The 19538-nt window shown below is 44.6% G+C and overlaps 1 protein-coding gene across 7 annotated transcripts in view; it reads right to left on the bottom strand.

The window, feature by feature from the left end:
• AMOTL1 (angiomotin like 1) overlaps positions 1–19538 on the bottom strand; it is a 135512-nt gene that overhangs the window by 6300 nt on the left and 109674 nt on the right. For 4 of the 7 annotated variants that reach the window (XM_054437360.2, XM_054437364.2, XM_054437361.2 and 1 more), the window contains 5 exons: positions 16189–16338; positions 10565–10755; positions 5420–5545; positions 4112–4338; positions 989–1264 (listed from right to left, as the gene is read on the bottom strand). In XM_054437360.2, coding sequence (XP_054293335.2) covers positions 989–1264; positions 4112–4338; positions 5420–5545; positions 10565–10755; positions 16189–16338 — 970 coding nt within the window. The remainder of the gene's footprint in view (positions 1–988; positions 1265–4111; positions 4339–5419; positions 5546–10564; positions 10756–16188; positions 16339–19538) is intronic. The other 3 variants (XM_054437362.2, XM_054437363.2, XM_054437369.2) reach the window with 1 other exon arrangement.

The following is a 19538-nucleotide window of genomic DNA, read 5'->3' as shown; positions in this document are numbered from 1 at the left end:
ATAGTGGGACTCTGTACAGGAGCCCCTCACACTCTCTACTCAAAACTATCAGGTGCATATTCTGAGCCAGGCACTTTTTACATGTTCTCTGGCTTACTTGGAAAAGAATTACATCTTTAAAAAGTGACAACATTGTATTTACTTGTCTGCTTTGAAAAGTGAAATAAACAACTCCCTTGGAGGAAACAGTTAACTTAGGCCCCACAGAGCCCGCACCTCCTCAAAAGAATTCCTGAAAAGGGAGGTCCCCATGACTATGATTAGTCTCAGGTTTTAGGATGTGGAGAAGCCAATGGTAGGCTGGATACTCTCTGGCTACTTAAAGCCTTACCCATTTAAGAACATTTGTGGGATCCCATTGACCATGGCCATGGTACTCCTTTGCTTAAGAGGAGTGCCTTAAGAGGCCAGGTCCATTCTTACCCAGGACACTTCGGGACTCATTGCAAAGATCACCTCTCCCAAGTTGTCTTCCCTTAAATATTTTAAACAGCTCGTTAGTCCTGGCCCAAGTGCTGTGCCACAAGTTAACTGACTTTGTAGGTCAATCTGCCTTCTCCTTCCATCACAATGTCCTCCACTGAGGCCAGAATCCCTGGTAAGGCAGAGCCCTGAAGGCAACAGTGAACTTGTGCCTTTGACGTACCTGGTGCCTAATTCTGGCTCCCAAACATATCAGAGGGCATTCAGCCCCTCAGAGGGTCTGTTGTCACTCCATCCGGGGAAGGGTTAGTTAAAAAGCATGCATTGCCAGGGTAGTCTCAAGCTGTGCACTCATTTCAAATAGTAATAAACTAGATGTGTCTATATGCATATTTATTCCCATAATAAGAAAGGGCACACATATCCTAAGTGCATTAGGATAGCATCCCCATAGAGTAAGAGCTGATGGGTGCCCCTGCTTCCTCTCTAGCTCAACAAAAGATTCTCTTAGGCCAGACAGTTCCACAGTTTTCAGGGGCTGATCAAGTTGGGGTAGCCCACGTACCCAGTTTCTCTGCGGTCCCTTTGGCCGCTGGGTGTTTCAGGACAGGGCTGTGAGCAGGGGTCGTGCTCAGCCGGCCGCGGCTCGGGAGGGAGGCCATGCTGGGCCAGAAGAGCTCGGCACTCTTGTCGGTCTGTGTGCTGCTGTCCTTGCTGCCCGTCTTGGCGTGGGCACTGCTGGCTGCCGTAGTGGAGGCTGTGGAGGACAGTGCTGAGGTGGGTGGGGGTGGCAGCAGTGGGGCAGAGGCATGCTCATGGTGCTCCTTCCCCAGCAGCAATCCTGAGGGCAGAGAACAGATTTTTCAACGACATTCTTTTTTTTCCTTTTTTTTTTTTTTTTTTTTTAAATCTAGTCTTGGAGATCTGTTCCTTGTTGACTGATGATTGCTTCATTCGTTCATTGATTCATTCCCCAAGCATTTAATAAACACTTATTATAAGCCTGATAAAATAACAAACACTGAGAGAATAAAAAATGGAAGACCTAGTCCCCTTCCTAAAAAATTGTAGGTTTTTTTTTTTTTTGGAGTGGAGAAGTAGTTGTCAAGTAAACTGATTATAACTTAATATATAAACTGTAGGATACAATTATTCACACGGTGGTATGGACAAACAGAGAAGTGCCTAATTGCCAGCAGGAGGGGTAGGGAGGTTCCTGCAAGGCTTTCTAGAGACCATGCTTGCTGTCCCCAACGTGGCCCAAAAGGGCTGGCCTGAAGTGTGGCAGTGTGCTTAAGAAAAGCTACAAGACTTCCCCGGTCCTAGACATGTTCCCATTGGCTTGCTGCTCTTCTGAATAGTTCACAACTCCACCCCACTCCTTGTAATGGATGATGGTCCCCCACAGGCTTGGGTTCAAAGATAAACATGCTACCTGCACATTTCTGCGGTGGAACTGTAGCCTCCCAGAAGCAGAAAAGCCAGCCAGCCTCCTAGGAAAGGCCACTTAGCCCTCTCCTCACCCCCTTCCTCAAGAGTAGTGAGGCTGGGGTGGGGAAGAGGGGATGCTGGCTATGGAAATGGGAGGTGTGGTGTGCAGAGGTGTCCATTTTCCTCAGAGCCTTCCTGGAAAGCTGGGCGGGAGGATAACTTTTTATTTTTAAATACAGCACACAGGCAGGAAAGTGCCAGCACCCTAGAATGCTAGCCTATAGAAAATGCGATAAGCGCAATCAAGTATTTGTTCTCTTATCTGGTTAGATAGCCAGCAATTCATAAAGTATCCTCACCAGGGCTGTTTTAAGGTGCCCATTTAGAACTCAGGGCAGTTCAGTTTGTCGAGAGCAGTGCTTTTCAAAATGCAACGTGCATAACGATGACTTGGCTATACCGTTAAAAGGAAGACCTGATCCAGCAGGCAGGGCCTGGGATTCTGTATTTCTAAGAGGCTCCCAGATGATGCTGGTGCTACTGGCCCACAGACCACGCTGAGCAGCAAAGGCCTTCATCTGTGCTTCCCATATAATCTCACTTCATACTGCACGTCATTCCTGCGAGACAGGCCTTATCCTGTCTTACAGAGAAGGAAATGGAAGCTCAGAAAAACTAACCTCTCACAGCTAAGAAGCAGCAGAAATGGGACTCAAACCCAGCTGTGCCTGACTTGGAGTCCAACCTATGTTCTTTCCACTTCATCGCCTGCCCTGTGGAAACTCCAGAGTCTGCAAGATGTCCTCGTAGGGAGTGACAGGCTGAATAAGTCACTAGCCAGCCATAGCTCCTGGGAGACCCTGGGCAATTGGGAAGGTGTATGCTGTCACCTCCACCTCCTTCCAGAGCCTATCGGGCAAGCAATGGTGACAACATGTGGGGAACTGCGCAGTCACCCATGAACCTGCCTCAGCCCCTCGGAGAGTCCCTCCCTGTGTTTGTGACATGTGGACACCAATGACAACAACGAGGAGGAATATCAGTGCAGGGAACACAGCAGCTCTTCCTTCAGACAAGTCCTCCGGCTCCCAGGCCTGGTTTAGACATGCCAGGTCCTGGGGCATACGGGCACAGACACCAGAGATGCCTGCCTGGCTGCATGTCACAAACAGGGGACTCCCAGGGAGGTTTCTACCAGAGCTGAGCAAATTTTCAAACTCCTTGACCAGGCCTGGCTCAGCACTGCCTCCCGGCTCTCTAGCTGGGCTGGGAGCTAAATGTCCTTGGGACAGTCTTTGATGATCTCAGCTGCTGTCCACACACATCTTCTTTGAAGTGCATTTCCTTTGGGGGCAGGGGCTGCTGAAGCCACCAGTGGAGGGACTTCAAACAGAGATTCTGGCTGGGAGCCTTTGATCCCCCCACCTCTGTCAGGTTCATATGGAAGCTCTTATCCCCTCTGGCCCAGAACAGCCAGTCTCCTCTGGGGTCTTATGCTGCGGACAACTGGCTCTCAGCTGCACAGAGAAACAAAAACATGATCTGATGCGGGGAAATGCATCAAAGAAGGGCCAGACCCCTGGAGAGGCCAGAGTGCAGGGGAAGGGTGTGGAGGACCCGTGTGCGGGCACGTTGCCTGCTTCCCCTCCAGCTTCGCTAGCCCAGCCAGCCAACAAGCCCGCCTGCCCCCAGGAAACCTACTCCTGGCTAAGACCACACTTAGGGAACGTTCCTCAAAATTCTGCCCATGCAACAACAATACAGCAAAAACTTACCACCCCTACCTTATGTGAGAGAGCACTTCTTCCAATGTGCTCTCCCCATTATCCCATTCTTCCCTCCCATGCCCCATGGGGTAAAGCAGGCAGACACTGTCCTCCCTTTCTAGACATGGAAGTAGAGGTGGAGCCGTCATACAACTGGTCTAGAGCAGAGCCAAGTTCATAGGCGTGATGTCTCTAGGCTTTTCCATGAGAGCCTTTTGTGTTATAAGGGTCACCTCAACTTACAACAATAATAGATAATTATGATCTGAGTCAACCCACGGCTAAGAGTTACTCCAGTGGTGCAGTCTTTAGAATTTACACAATGCTTCCACATATCTATAACTGAAGTATGATTGATTTCCCTCCCCACTTCACAGATGAGTAAATTGAGACCAGGAACTATTCAGGGACATTTCTGTGTCCCATGAGTGGCAGAGAAGCTGTCTGGTCTTGCTTTTCCAATCATGGTCTGACAGAGGTGTGGGGCTCACCTATGCTCCCCTTCCAGGTCTTCTCTTCCTTCTTTTCCTCGGCCAGCTGGCTGCTGGTAAGAGAGGTCTGGCGAGAGTGTGTCCCAGTAGCTGCTGCTATGGATGGAACGGAGCGGGCAGGACGTAGGCTGGAGGAGTCTGTCTTCCCGGCATCTTTACGAGATCGCTGCTGCAGGACCTTAATCATAGCATCTTTCTCTATGATTTTGGCATGGAGATTTTTAATACTGTAAAACAAAACAAAACAGTCTCCATAAAAAGCCAATTGGCTAGAAAAACTTGAAACATTTATCTCAGGCTGTCCCAAGGACTTTAATTGTAATTTAGGGATACAGGATGAAGCACAGTATGAGTCTTCAAACGTTGATAATCTCCAAATTGTTAAGACAGGTCTTTTGTCATATGTCAAAAGAGTACACCTTCTCTGGCACCTTGGGAGACTGGGACCTCAGGGAGGTACAGTTAGAATGACTGTGGCCACATTCCTGGACCGAAGTGGGCTGGGGACCATATTTAGAGGGTCTAGCATTGGCGGCGGGGGCCGGGGGTAGGTAGGGGATAGGGAAGCATAAAAACCCTAAAGCCTCAAACAGGGTGAGCTTTCAACTAAAGTCAATTTCTCTATTTTCTAAGAAAAAAGAACCAAGATGAACAGGTTCTCTGGTAGAAGATGATTTTTCTGGAAGAATGCTGAGTTATTTTCACAACTTTGATAGTAATTCACTGAGCCTATCTATCAATGGCTCAACTACTCAGCCCTATTTTCACATCTGCAAAATAAGAGGCCTAGGGCTCCCAGGGTTCCACAAGCCCTCAGGTAGTGAAGGGGAACAGGCTAGTTTTATTATGTCAAAAAGTCTGCTAGAAATTTTGTGTAGCCCATCAGAAGAGTGCATTAGCTAAATATGTTCTTTATTTTGGACTGGAATATATAAATTCTGGCTCAAAAACTCTGAATCTTTGGGATATAATGTTTCCCCCTTTCAGCTCATAATGTCATAGAGATAGACACCAAGAAATAACACAGACATCTAAATTCTTCTGTCACTAGACTCAGCCTGCATCTTAAAACCTGCAGGTGACACGCAATTTCCCCCAGAGAACTCCGGCACCAGATCCATTGCTGAGTGGAACCACGTGCTCAGGTTGGAACCTTTTCCTTCTCTCCATGGCATAGCATGGGGGAGGAGACTTTTTGGAGACCTCATGCTCTTAGCCTTTCAGAACAGGACAGAGAAGCAATCTGTTCTGGAAGGCCTGGAGTGTGAATGCAGTGTGCCCCATGCATCACACATAGCTATCCCTTACGTGTATTCCATGTCCTGACACCTTCTGTTGGCCTGCACCACCTCCTCCTCCTCTTGCCAGATGTGGGCCTCCAGAGAGCTCTCTCCGTAGCTGCCATTCCGTGAGTGGTTGATGATCGTGGTGTCCCTGGCAACACAAGGATATGCGTTTGATCACAGGAAACCTTCTTGCTTTGTCTCAATGCAAACAGACACAGAACGGAGAGGCTGGTATTCATGCTGGAACAGAGATCAGCTCTGCATCTCTCATTGGCTCATGAAGGCTTTCCCTCCCAATTTCCCCAGCTCAGTTATCAATCTCATCTGATGCCCATACAGAGAAAGGTGTAAATGCTTGTGGAGAGGTGACCACAGGGTGCTGTGCTAAAACTCCACAAACTCCTTCACCCACTTTTCCTCTCCTGAATTCTGTGCAATTCTCTTCCTTAACTAGATAGAATTAAGCAGCATCTAAGGAAAACAAAATAAAATTCAAAAATCAAGTCCCCTCCCCCTTCTGACTACATTATGTATGTAGCTACATGGCACGTTATGAATATGTAAAATGGGTACCTAGAGATTTAATCTACTGACATATGGACACTATTATTATTATTGTTGTATTTTTTGGCATTTCCATGCTTGTACTTTTTCATGCTTGTCCTATACCTCACTTTTCCAATCAGAGTTTAGGTTTTATTTCTGTTTATCATCCATATAGCATAGAATGCCTACTTCAGTATTTTACAGTAAAATGGGGGCTCAGGAAATACTTAAAACTGAGACTGGTCCTCTCAGAGAGTGAGGCTCCAAGCTGAAGTCTTCCTTCATGTTGTATTCTGTCTCACTTCTTGTTTTATGGGCCCTGCCTGGGATGCAGGTCAGGACAATGTAATAGGCATGCCGGGGTCCAGGACAGAAAGATGAAGGCAGACACTGTCCTTGACAAGTTCAGGTGAGGTGGGTGCAGTGAGGGCAAGGGCAGACACAAGAAGATTAAGAAGCAGTTTCACTGCAAGCATCTGTCTGACTATAAACAACCAGTCACAGATAACTATTCCTGCCACTGGTTTTGACAACTTAATTACTGCTAACTAACAATGATTAGTAAAAATAAGATCACTGCGTCATCTAAGTGATATATCTCAAGATGAAAGGCACAATAATGGCCCTGACGACATAAGTACTTAATTAATAAGACATGATGTAGCCAAGTATTTCACATCTTTCTAACTTCATATTCCAATGTACAATCATACTGAAAAACTTTTTTTTTTTTGAGATGGAGTTTCATTCTTGTTGCCCAGACTGGAGTGCAGTGGCATGATCTCAGCTCACTGCAACCTCCACCTCCTGAGTTCAAGCGATTCTCCTGTCTCAGCCTTCCAAGTAGCTGGGATTACAGACATGCGTCACCACATCTGGCTAATTTTGTATTTTTAGTAGTAATGGTGTTTCACCATGTTGGTCAGGCTGGTCTTGAACTCCTGACCTCAGGTGATTCACCCGCCTCGGCCTCCCAGAGTGCTGGGATTACAGACGTGAGCCACCGCGCCCCGCCTGAAAACTTTAAAGCTTTTTTTTTTTACACAATAGCCCAAAACAGAAAAATAGAGGCCCTTTTAATGACAGCTATCAACATTAATGAGCATTTACTTCATACAGGGACTGGGTAGAGCACAGTACACATGGTCTCTCATTTAGTTCTCACAACTTGTGCACAAGGTATTATTATCCTCAATTTCTAGATGAAGAAACCAGGGTTAGGTGACATTTCCAAGAATACTCAGTTAGTGAATAGTGAAAATGGATTCTAACTCAGGTATTTATGACTCCAAAGTCCATGCCCCTAACCATCACTCTATACTCCTGCAAGTTTCATATGCCTTTAAGAAGAAGGTCTCAGCAAAGATGAGTAAAGATAAAAACAAACCAGAGGGCATATGTGAGAATGTGGCTCAGAAAAGTGCAAAGTGTCATTGAAAATATACTAAAGGCCAAATGATGTAGAAAGCAAACAAAATGCTTTAAACATATTTGCAAAATTATAAATTCACACTATGGTGCACAAAATCATCAATATAGAAATTAGTGGCTAGAAACATTTTCAACAAATTTACTTTTGGAGACTTTACATGGAGCTGGAAACAAATCTGAAAATTCATGTTTACATTGCCAAGTAAGGAGCGCAAACACAATTAGAGGAAAGCAACTTAGACAGCAAAAATATAAAACTCTGAAAGAAATATTACATTGCTTTGAAATTTTTAAAAATTTTCAAAACCTTCTGCACACATAAAAGATAAGCTGACTCTCTAAAAATTCTGACCAACACCATCAAGATGCATAAAGATGGGAAAACCAGTTGGTTTACAGAAGTTATTTTCTTTGTTTAAAAATCATTGATTTTAAATATAAAGCATGCATCTGCGGTTGAAAAGTCACAAAACTAATGGCTGGAAATAGTCATTTTTACCAATTTGTCTGTGGCCATTTAGCACCTAGTCAATAAGAGCTCAAAATGTGTACCTTTCTCAAAAACGCTTCATTTTCCTTTTTTCTCTTACTGAAAAGAAAAAAGCAATTCTGAAATGACAGAGGTTTTCTTTGAAAAGAACATTAAGATTGCAGCTAACTATCTGAGGTTCTCTGAACCTACTCCCCCACCCAGAAGGGGTAGCCTGTAATGGGGAGGGTAGTTGCTCACAGAATTATTAGATGCTCAATAAATATGTGTAAAAGCAAAGAAGGTGGGGTGACGGGGATGGAAAGGGGCTCCCTCTGCCCATCCAAGACTCCAAATAAGGCAGAGAAGGGGAACAGTGGGACTGGGTAAATCCCACAGAACTCCTGTTCTCTGAGGTAAGAGACATTTCCCCTTGCACAGAGGATAAGAACAAGGCTGGGCCTAGAATCCTGTGAGTGGGGGATTGTGATTGGGTCTGGTTCTACTCACCCCCTACCCTCCCTCCTCTGCCCACTACAGGGTTTATGCTTTGGACCCATTCATTCCCCGACTTCTGAATTTTACTTTCTAGTCCCATTCATACCCTCAGGACCCAGGATCCCAAACAGACATCTAACATGATAAACCCACAGACGCTGAAACAACAATGACACATGGAAGCCCCTGTGTCATTCCTCCAAGGTCACACATTTACACTGCTACTGGGGCTTTAGTGTCCTCAGCCAGAGCAATGTGGTCAGGTTCCCTGCTCTCATCATTTATATTTCACATGTGATGTAAGCGACACTCAGAAGGGCTTGTCCCAGATCACACACGCACAGTCAGGAAGGGAGGGAGAAGCCCTGAGCGCAGGTGTCCTGCCTCCCTGTGCAGCGTTCTTTCCATTAAAGCATTCTTTCCATTAAAATTGCAGGGAGGAAGGAAACTCCCAGGGCAACCGTGGATAGCAGTGCACTAGACCACATATGTCCAAGAAGACCAGGTCCCTCTGTGACTTTATGATGATCTGTTCTCTTCCTCGGAATAGAGAGGAAATTTAGTTATTAGCTTAGAAAACAAAAAGCTGGAAAAAAAAAAAAAAACCATTTCAATTATGTAAAAATCAACCAATGTTTCAAAAGTCTTCCCTGTGCCCATCCATATACTGCAGGGACTGAACTGGAGGCTGTGACTTCCCTCCAACTCTCAACCCAGGACCCCGGGGCTTCACCGCACCATCTCAAGTGTCTATCCCCACTCCCAAAGCCTCACTCTCATGGATACTGCGGCCTGCTTCCCATCAAAGTGTAGACACACATAAGCAACGGGGAAGCACAGAAAAATGATTCCCAAACGTTCATTTTCCACATGGGTCTGTAGGTCTTTCTCGGTGCAAGTGTGCTGTGGCACCCACTGCAGACACCAACGCCCGAATGGTGGCAATGCTTTCTCCAATTCCTGGCACTAACATCTGAGCATACCACTGGGGATTCTCCCCTACTTCGATAATGAGCCTGAGAGTCCATGAATAACTTCAAGAGTATCCCCTCTGCACCCCAACAGGCCTTCTCGTAGTCATTAAAAATATAGTAACCCATCCCAAGGCAATGTGGCTTTTACTCCTCTCTCGGTTCATGTCCTGTCATCCAAACAGTACCATAGCCCTTATTTATTAACAAGTCCCGTTTTCTGGATGCTCCTTTGAAATTTGAGGATCCTTTCCACATAAATTGATCCTGAACTGTGGTGAATTCCAAACAACTTTTAGTTAAATGTCCAATATAACTTATGGGCAGAAAGCAAACTGGGTAGGAGGCAGTGAGGGGCTGGATGGGTCCCCTGCACAGCCACCCACATGTGTGCAGTGACTATGCATGCGGCTGAGATCCAGTGGCCAAAGGTCAAGAGTGCCTTGCTCACTCTGACAACAGTATGTTTTAACAGAACATTTGGGAGCTTTTTTTGTGAATTACTGCACACTTTGAGCTAGTTTATAAAGACAGAATAAGCCATGCACCTACAAAAAGAAGGTAAGGCAACAGAGGTAAAAACTGACAGCAGCAGAAAAGAATTTCAAACTAAAAGAAATCAGTTTTCAAGCCAGGCAGATCTCCATTTGACACACGGCCCCACCACTCACTACCAGTGTGATTAGGAATCAACCACTGTACCTCTCTAAGCCTCATTTTCTTTGCTTGTAAAATGAAGATGATAATAATATACCTGCTCTCAGGGCTGCTATGAGGATTATCTATTTTTCTAGTTTGGCCCGTGATATAAACCGAGCATTAAAAAGTGCCTTAAATATACTTTCACAACATCATTCTTGGTGATTGCACAGGATTCCACCGTGTGACGTACTTTAAATTATTAAATGAACCTCCTCTTGTTGAAATCTAGGCTGTGTTAAATGTATTGATATTTTCAACAACACTGAGATTAACTCTTTAGACATTCATCTTCTGGCATGTCTATGATTTTTTTAAGATAAATATCTAGAACTAGAATTGTGGACTCAAAGGAAAGATACATATTGCCAAATCATCCTCTAGAAATGTTATACCACTTTGCTCTCCAACTAGCACTGTAACTACTTAAAAATAATTTTTAGCTGACCTCACTCCCTAGGATGGGCCTTGGACCTCTCTGGATAGCCTGTTTGTTTTGTTTTGATTTTTTTTAACTGTGCTTTTACGACCACCAGAGTTCCACTGGTCTCACCTCTCAGCTGCTGCGGTGGCCGCGGCATTCATGGCAAAGTGTCGGATGGTGCTCTCCTCCAGGTACTTCTGCTCCCACTTTGTCATGTCAGCCTCCAGGGCCAGGATCCGCTCCTCCTTCTCCCGCACAAGTTCCAGGAGGGCTGGGGCATTGTATTCAGGCATGTTGGCTGGCTGGCCATTTCCATGTTTCTGAAGGAGTAGAAAAAAACATCTTGATGCTCAAAACCACATCAATGCTGTCTACACAACTGCCCATACAGAACACATGAGGTTCCCCAGATCCTGCAACAATTCACACACCATGCTACTTCACCTCCAAATTCCTCTATTGTAGTTAATTCTCATGGCGCTCTGCAAAACGACAATATTATCCCAGTTTCACAGATGAGAAATGAAGTTTCTGATGGATTAAATTAATGAGGCAATGTCTCTCAGCTAATCAGTAGTAGGGTCAGAATTCAAACCTGCGTCTATCTCCACAGGTCAAGGCCTTTGCATGACAAGAAGTGGCTTGTCTAATGGCATGTAGTTAATCACACCAAAAGCAAGAATAGGAATTAAGTCTTGGCCTCCTGGTCTAGGGTACTTTCTCCAGAATTCCACAAAGTGATTCCAGTTGTTTGTTTCCCCTAAGGCTGGTGGGGGAAATGGAAGGCAAAGGAAGTGGGAGATGCCCTAACTTGCATGCTCCCTAGCTGCAATGCTGGGAAAGGAGGTATTCATACCTGTCCCACTCAGAGGCCTGAGAATGAGAATCAAACTAGATAATGCATATGAAAGCAGAAGACCTCTAGCATAAGGCAAGCTCATTTTTCGGCCTTTTCATCTGTGTCAATAAGAGAAAATAAAGCCATTTTCTGGATTGCTCACAAACTGAGGATGTTCATACTTCAGAATCTTTTTCCTTTAATTAGGTACACTATTTCCTCTAAAGAGCATGACACAGAAGAAGATGGCGCTCTGAGAAAGTTCTGCCTTCAGAGCAGCAGCAGAGATAAGTCATCTTGGGGTCTCAGGGTTAGGGGCCCAGTCAGAGTGTGGACCAGGCTCCTTAGTACTCCAGGGAGAATGATTTCATCCTAGCTAGTCTATGTCCTGGGGTACACATTCCCCTCCTGTTTTCCAGTGGTTGCAAATTTTAAATGCAGAGCTGGGTGCAAGGTGAGAGGCATGTGAATGCTTTACCCAGAACCACATAATCCCCTAGATTAAGAAAAGGACTGGGGAATTACCCAGAGCAACAGTTGGGCATTCAAGCTGTACTGATGGAATCTAATCCTATCAGAGAGGAAAAAAGAAATGGGTGTATGGGTTTTTTGTAAACCAAATTTTGTTTTTATTCAGTTTTTTTAAAGCTACAAATATAAATTATTCTAGGAAGTGTTATCTTGCCAGTGACCAACATTATAAGTAGGAACAGAGGTCACCTGACCTGTGCATAAAGGGCACGGACTCCATCTGGCCAGGCACCTAGCCTCAGGCAGGAGAACAAATGAACCAGTCCAGCGAGATGAGGCGCTCCCTTATTTTTAGAAACTTTCCAAGAAAAATCTCCCATGGCCTCACTAAGCTGCCATCTATGCTTGTCAGTTTCTATCTAAATCCCTTTTGTTACCATCTCAGCTGGCTTATTTTTGCAGAATCCTCTTAACCTCACATGAGATCATGACAACTCTTCATAGCCCCCCCTAATTCAGGTCATTAAGAGTTATTCACATAAATGCATGAATGTCAACATTCAAGGGTACAGAGCTACTAGCATGGTCTAATGGGTAAGTGTGCTACCGAGAAAAACAGACTGATGGTCAGGTGTGCCAGCTACTGCCGCCCATTCAGCCATCTAGATGACACGTATTGACTGAGCATGTACCATGTACCAGGGATGCAACAGTGAACACTACAGATTAAGTCTTCACGCTCAATGTGTCCACATGGGAGGAATGTCCTCATTAGCTACATGACCTTTAACTTCCCTGTGCCTCATTTTCCTTTCACAGAACATTCTTCAAGAACCTTCTCTCTTCTTTCTCATAGGACTACTGTGGAAGTAAGACGTGAAAATTAATTTGAGCTCTTTGTAAAAGAGATAAAATTGTGAGTTCTTAAAAATGTAAATTCCCCTCTCTCTTTTATCTTTTTCTCTTTCACTTCCCTCCCAGTTTCTAATGATGCTGAAGTACTATTTGACCTCCCATGGTAGAGGGGCAATTACTTATAAAACAGGAACTGTTGATTAAGAGGTTTTCTTTCTGCTAGTCCTATTGTCCCAACCTATCTTTCTCTCTCCACCCCCCTTCAATAAGCCACACTTCTGGTGACCTTGTTTTCAATGAGGCTGGAAAATCCAGGATAAGGGCGGAATTTGGGAGAGGGTACCTACGAATGCCCTAAAACTTCAAATGACTCTGAAGGTAATGATGGCAATGAGAACAGCAGTGAGAGTGATTTGTTTTTAATCAATTGCTAAGTGCAAGGCATTCCAAAAAGTACTTTGTTCAGATTTTATTTGTAGTTACAAGTGTGAGGTAAGTATAATTTATTTGCCTCACTTTATAGACAAGGAAGTTGAGGCTCAGAAAGATGACTTACTCTAGGCTACTTTTCTGGTGGGAGGCAGGATTCAACCGTGGCTGGTTTAACCCTGGGGCCCATGCTCGGAATCAACACACGATTCCATGCCTCTCTGCTCATCCTCAGCGTACCAGCCCTTCTGGAAAGGTCCAGAAGAAATAATTGAAATAACTGGAGCTGCTCAAGGGCTCTGTGTTGTTAGAGGGGGCCAAGTAGATGGGCTCAGCTGTGTCCCGGCATAAGTCAAAGGGCAGAGCCCTTGTCTGGGCTGTTGATTCAACAAGAACTCTAAGCTGCACTCTCAAAAGTCTCTTCAGAATCATGCCCTATGGGAAGTGGTGAGTCCACGTGGTTGGTCTATTGTTCTGTTGAGGGTGGAGATGACCAGGAGCTTTGTGACAGTGTGACCCCTGCATGCTTTCTAAAGCTGTCAGATAACTGCCTTGGACACAGGGATGAAGGAACAGGGTGTGGTGTGGACGGCGGAAGTCTTTCCCGAGGCTGCCCGAGGCTGCTGCCCAAGAACTGGCGGGCACATTCATGAGTTGCGTGAGGGTGAATGAGGAGGAGGAGATCAGAGAGGCCCTGGATCCCCTTTCCCAGACAGGCTGAGTTCCTCAGATGACCCCATGTTCTCAAGTGGACTCCGAGTCATCCCTGGTGAGGCCAGCAGAGCTGCCCCCCAGACCAGCCCACAGGCCCCAAAAATGAGTTTAGATACACTTTGCCCTTTTCACAGTATCTGCCACATGGAACTAGTAAAAAACTCAAGATGTTTCCAGTGGATTTTTTTGTAATAACATTTTAACCTTTTTTTGGTTATAAGATAATGTATGCTTACTGGGAACATTAGAAAATAAAGAAATATTACAGGAAAAAAAATAATAAGATTGAGCATCCCAAACCTGAAAATACAAAATCCAAAACACTTCCGGTCCCAAGCATTTCATATAAGGGATACTCAACCTCTACTTATCTTTTTAATGGTATCAAGAGCAACAGGGACATAATCCCTGAATGTATTTCATATCATAGGAGGCAGATTAATGCTCTCACTAAAACAACAACAACAACAAACTGTAATGTTATTTTTAAAGAGATGCTGAGCATCACAATTCTGTTTAGAGACTGTCTCCTCCTCTTCGGTCTCATGTCAGCCATACACAGCTGGGGGTCTGCCATCAGCTCCTGAACACAATCCAAAATGAAAGCAGAGTAATTTCCCGGGAGAACCTCAATTCTGAAATTTCTGTCCCCCACTGGCGCTCCTCAGCCTGTCAGCAGCCTTCATGCACGGCAGGAATGTTGTTTTTGCCTGCCTGAGGAAACTGTGTGGGTGAGCGTGCATGGGTCTGAGCGTGCATACAGCCAACTATCCTCTGTGGCATTTAAGATATTTTTCAAATAATTCTAACATTATGTTTCTTCTTGATAAACAACAAGGATAACCGAGGTGAGTCTGGTTTCACAGCACTCAGAAGAGCCAAGGAGAAGTAATGTAACTATAGGCTGTGGACAGCATATTAACCAGGAAGGAACATTCTTTTTGTGCTCTAAGAACCGAGATGTGCCCATTTGGTCAGCCAAAGAAAGACTCATCAGTGTCTACTGTGGGCCAGTGCTGTACCTGGAACCAGGGAGAACCCCTGTCCCCAGGTGGGGAAGTGAAGATCTCAGCAACTGAGTGACAGAGAACAGCTGAATGGTGTAACTCTGTGCCAAAGTATGTGGCACAGTTTATCAGTATTAGAAGTCCACAGTCAGACCCGCCTTTTCTTACGAGCTATCCACCAAGCCAAGACAGTGGGAGGCGGAGGTGGGTTTCTTACTTTTCTGGGCAATCTCACTAACACCTCCTTCTCCAGCCAAATGCACATACCCAAAGGGAAGTGCATGGGCCTGCCCTGCGAGAGGGCTGAGCTGGCCTGAGTGCATGCGCTCAAGTGTTTTCAAGTGTTTCAACCACAACCACTACGCCCTATCCAGTAGATAATTCCATAGGGCCCTGCCTTGCATTTCCCTGGTATCCCAATTTAGAGCACAGCCTTCACCAGCTGCATAAAGGCCTCTGCTCCTCATGCTGGGTGATGGTGGACAGGCTCATCTGGGGCCAGGAGCCTTTGACCAGTCTTCTTCCTGCTTGCCGTGGTGCAGGTGAACCCCAGGCTGGGCTTTTCACTCTGTGCTTACTCATAGCTGAGTTACATGCTCAGCTGTTAACAGCAGAGAAGGACAGGCAGCAGGAATAGGGGATTATGGCCAATACTATTTTCTAGGGATGGTCTTACATCCCTTCCTCTCCTTTACTTCTGAAAACTCACTGATCATCATGTGCTACTAATGTCACCCCCTTATTGGCTCTTCCCTTCAACTCCTCCACAGGTTCTCACTGTCACTACACCTTAGGCTGCACCGACAACCTTCAGGCTGGCCTCTGCAACTTTAACATCCACCCTCTGGATGGTCCTCTGACATCAGAGGGCTCTCTCCCTGATCTCTTGCACCATGTTTCTCTCCAGCTTAAAAACCTCCCAGTCGTTGGTACTCTGTTGACTATAAGAAAAAGCCCAGTATCTCAGCTTGACCAAATGTCCTCCACAAGTGGCCTTAGTCTCCTCACCAGCCACTGTACTGGGCACTCTCCCCTAGCTACCTGCACCCTGCTGCCTTGGACACGCCATGTCGTTTCATGGCCCTGTCTTTTACCATATTCTCCCTCTACCTATGATGTTCTTGCCCTTGAATGCCCAAAAACTCATCTGTATTGTCCAGCTCAAATGTCCTCCTCTCTGAAGCCATCTAATGCTGCATTCCGCTCTCCCCAGCCCCAAGCTGGCGACCACTTTCTCTCTGTGAGAACATCTGTCACTCCAGTGAGCGGACTGCTCTCCTTCTCTCCTGGTTGTTGTATGGGTTCACTGAGGACAGGGAGTTCTTGTTTCCCTCTGAATCCTGGGAGCAAGGTGCAGCATCTGGCCCATGGTAGAACATCCATACGTTTGCTGAGTGAACATATCTAATTCTTTCACCAGTCCATGCCCAGTTCCTTACCTGCTGGGTTCTCAGTGCGTCCAGCTCTCTCTCCAGCCAAGTCCGCAGCCTCCGCTCCATCTGTTCTCGCTTCTCACATGCAGACTGCAGCTGGGTCAGGGCTTGCTGCAGCTTCTCGACTTTCTCAACATATGCTTGCTTCTCTCGTAACTGAGTGGAGAAGAGTAAAAACGAGCACAGAATTTAGACCACTGATTCTCAAAGCTGGGGTGGAGGAGGTGGGGTCAGATTACCTGGAGATCCTATTTAAACTACAGGTGCACGTACCTCCCACCGCCCTACTCCTATCCTTCAAGTGCACTGGAACAGAAAAGATTTACACATAGGCTGCCAGTTATACCTACAATGGCTAGGATGTATGAAATTGAAGACCCTAGTGGGGTACCTGCTTTTGGTAATTTGTGCAGCTTTGAGCTCAATACTCATTTATTGCTTAATAATTTCTGCATTTTCAGGCATTGGAAGTGAGGTAAATAAAGAGTTTTTGCACGTATGTTTATTGCAGGACTATTTATAATAGCAAAGACATGGAAGCAACCCAAATGTCCATCCAAAGACATGGAAGCAACCCAAATGTCCAAGAAAATGTGGTACATATACACCATGGAATACTATGCAGCCATAAAAAGGAATGAGATCATGTCCTCTGTAGCGACATGGATGAAGCTGGAAGCCATCATTCTCAGCAAACTAACACAGGAACAGAAAACCAAACACCACACGTTCTCACTCGTAAGTGGGAGCTGAACAATGAGAACACGTAGGCACAGGGAGGGGAACAAAACATACCAGGGCAAGCTGGGGGCTGGGGGTGAGGGGAGGGAGAGGATTAGGACAAATAGCTAATGCATGTGGGGCTTAAAACCTGGATAATGGGTTGGTAGGTGCAGCAAACCACCATGGCACATGTAGACCTATGTAACAAATCTACACGTTCTGCACTTGTATTCTGGAACTTACAGTAAAATTAAAAATATCATAAAATAAATAGAATTAAAAAAAGAGTTTTTGACATCATGAAGAAATGCTTATTCCATAATGTCAAGTGAAAAATCCAGAATCAAAAATTATATACAACATTATCATAACGATGTCTATCTATCAATGAAAAAAAGGCAGGAATGAAATACTTAGCATTAAGCTTGCTTATCTATATGACAGAATGGCAATTCTTTATTCTTTTCTATATTTTTTCAAGTTTTCTATATGCATAAATTACATTTATAATAGAGAAATTAGGTATGTATGTATATACGTATGTGTACCCATTTATGTATGTGTGAATAAATAAAAAACTTTTCTTATTACAGATATCTATGGAGTAACTTTGTCCTAAAGATTTCAGAGTCCTTTATAGATAGGTAGTTGGCAGCCTTGAAGAGATGGGAAGTGCACAGTGAATATTCAACAACACAATAACTGAGGAGATGAAAATTAAGGTTAAAATAATTTATGGAAATGTCACATCAGGTATGGATTTAGAATTATGACCAACAACTTCCAACTCTTACTCTCACACTTTGTTTTCTTCCAATTAGGAGTTTGGCCCATGTTCATAAATCCTGGGCATACTGACAGCATTCTGAGAACTGGCTAGTGCCAAAAATCAGGCTTAGGCATCGACTTGATTTGGTCCTGGGTGAGAAGACACCAGATGCTATTTCCTGTCATTCCGCACCTGGGTGTATTCAATCTTGAGTTCAGTGATGACACTGGCAAGCTGGAACATGCTAGTGATTTAGCTGCTAGGTGAGCTTTCTGACTCAGCAGGCAGCATTGCTGTGAGTTATACCTATATCCTGTCCTAGCTGAAGCCACTGGAATAAAATGGAGATGCTTTGACCTTTCAAGGAGGAGAGAGCAACTTTACAGATTTTTTTACACCTGTTCTTGGGACTGATTTTCATCTGGCCCTTTCATTCCTTGTGATTTTGATGGCTCAATTCCACTGGCTTCTGAAGACCTACTAAGTGAAGGTTCCTGCAGCCTCATCTGACAAAATATTTTGTGTGTGATTCATACACCACTTACCATATCTTCCACTGTGTATACTTTTCTGAATGTGTAGCTACTAGAATATAAGCACCAAGAGATTTGCCTATTTTGGTCTCCACTGAGCAGAGTGAACAGGGCGTACCCAATGCCTGGAATAGCGCTCAGCATTTAGTAGGCACCCAATAAGTATTTGTTAAATGAATAAATATTATCCTTAAGCAATTGCAAGAAGCTTGAAGGCAGGAATCTGTCTCCTTCACCTTTGTATCAACCTTAATTCTAGCAAGGCATATATCCCGATGAGGATGATTAGTAACAGTAATTACATCAGCCAACATTGTCGGAACACTACTATGCCAAGCATTGTGCTTTATATGTAGTATCTCATTTAACCCTCCAAGTAACAACAGGAAGAGGAGGTAAAGTCCTTTATTATCTCCATTAGAGATGAGAAAAGTCTTCAAGGTTACGTGACTTGCTTAAGGTCACACAGCTGACAGGCCATAGAGCCAGGATTCTCATTTACAGCTGTCTGCTCTAGAGTTCACTCTTACCCATCATGGTAAATTACAGTAGGCTCTCAGTATCTGAACTGAATTAAGACCCTTAAAGGAAACTCTAATTAGAAAGGAGTGATGCTGGAAGCAGACCTATGAGACATTCTGGAGAGGCTACATTCAACCAACCAAAGATTTCACATAAATATAATGATTTAAAAAAAAAGACCCATATTGGTTGTTATAACTTGTCTTCAAGAAGCTCACAACTAATTTTTACTTTAATAGAAATATTAAAACTAAAAGATTTTTAAAACCATGATTTTCCTTAGCTCCACTCATGGAGATGGAGATGTCATTTCAGTGATGACAATAATGAGAAGCCCCTGCCTCCCTTAGGCATAACAGATCTCCTGTCTTTAAGGAGTTGAGGTCACTTTCTGTGGCAAGTGTTTTCATATTTAATACGTTCCTTAGTGGCAACGTGGAAGATACCATGGCGGCTGTTGCCCTGGATCCTTACACTAGTATTAAAATGGTAGTTTCTATGCAAGACTTATGGGGTTTTAAAGGCTTCCAATGGGCAAGACCCTCGTTTACTCCATCATCTTCCTCTTCAGCTGCTTTATCCTTGTGTTTGAAATCTGATGAAACATCCCTGTTACTTAGCATCGGGGGAGGTTTTCTGAAGAGACAGTTTTTTTTTATTCAACAACAGTTGGGTTAGTAACAATACTGTTTCCTTTGTGCCCAGCAACAAGCTAAGCACTTCAGGCACTTTCTCAGTTAAGACTCTTATAGACTTTGGGCTTCTACTTCCTGGAAAGGATCCTGCTCAGGTAAGCCTGTGTAACACAG

The sequence above is a fragment of the Pongo pygmaeus genome, chromosome 9 (genome assembly GCF_028885625.2).
Source record: "Pongo pygmaeus isolate AG05252 chromosome 9, NHGRI_mPonPyg2-v2.0_pri, whole genome shotgun sequence".
In the NCBI taxonomy this organism is placed as follows: domain Eukaryota; kingdom Metazoa; phylum Chordata; class Mammalia; order Primates; family Hominidae; genus Pongo; species Pongo pygmaeus.
This window is presented reverse-complemented; position numbering and strand designations above follow the sequence as displayed.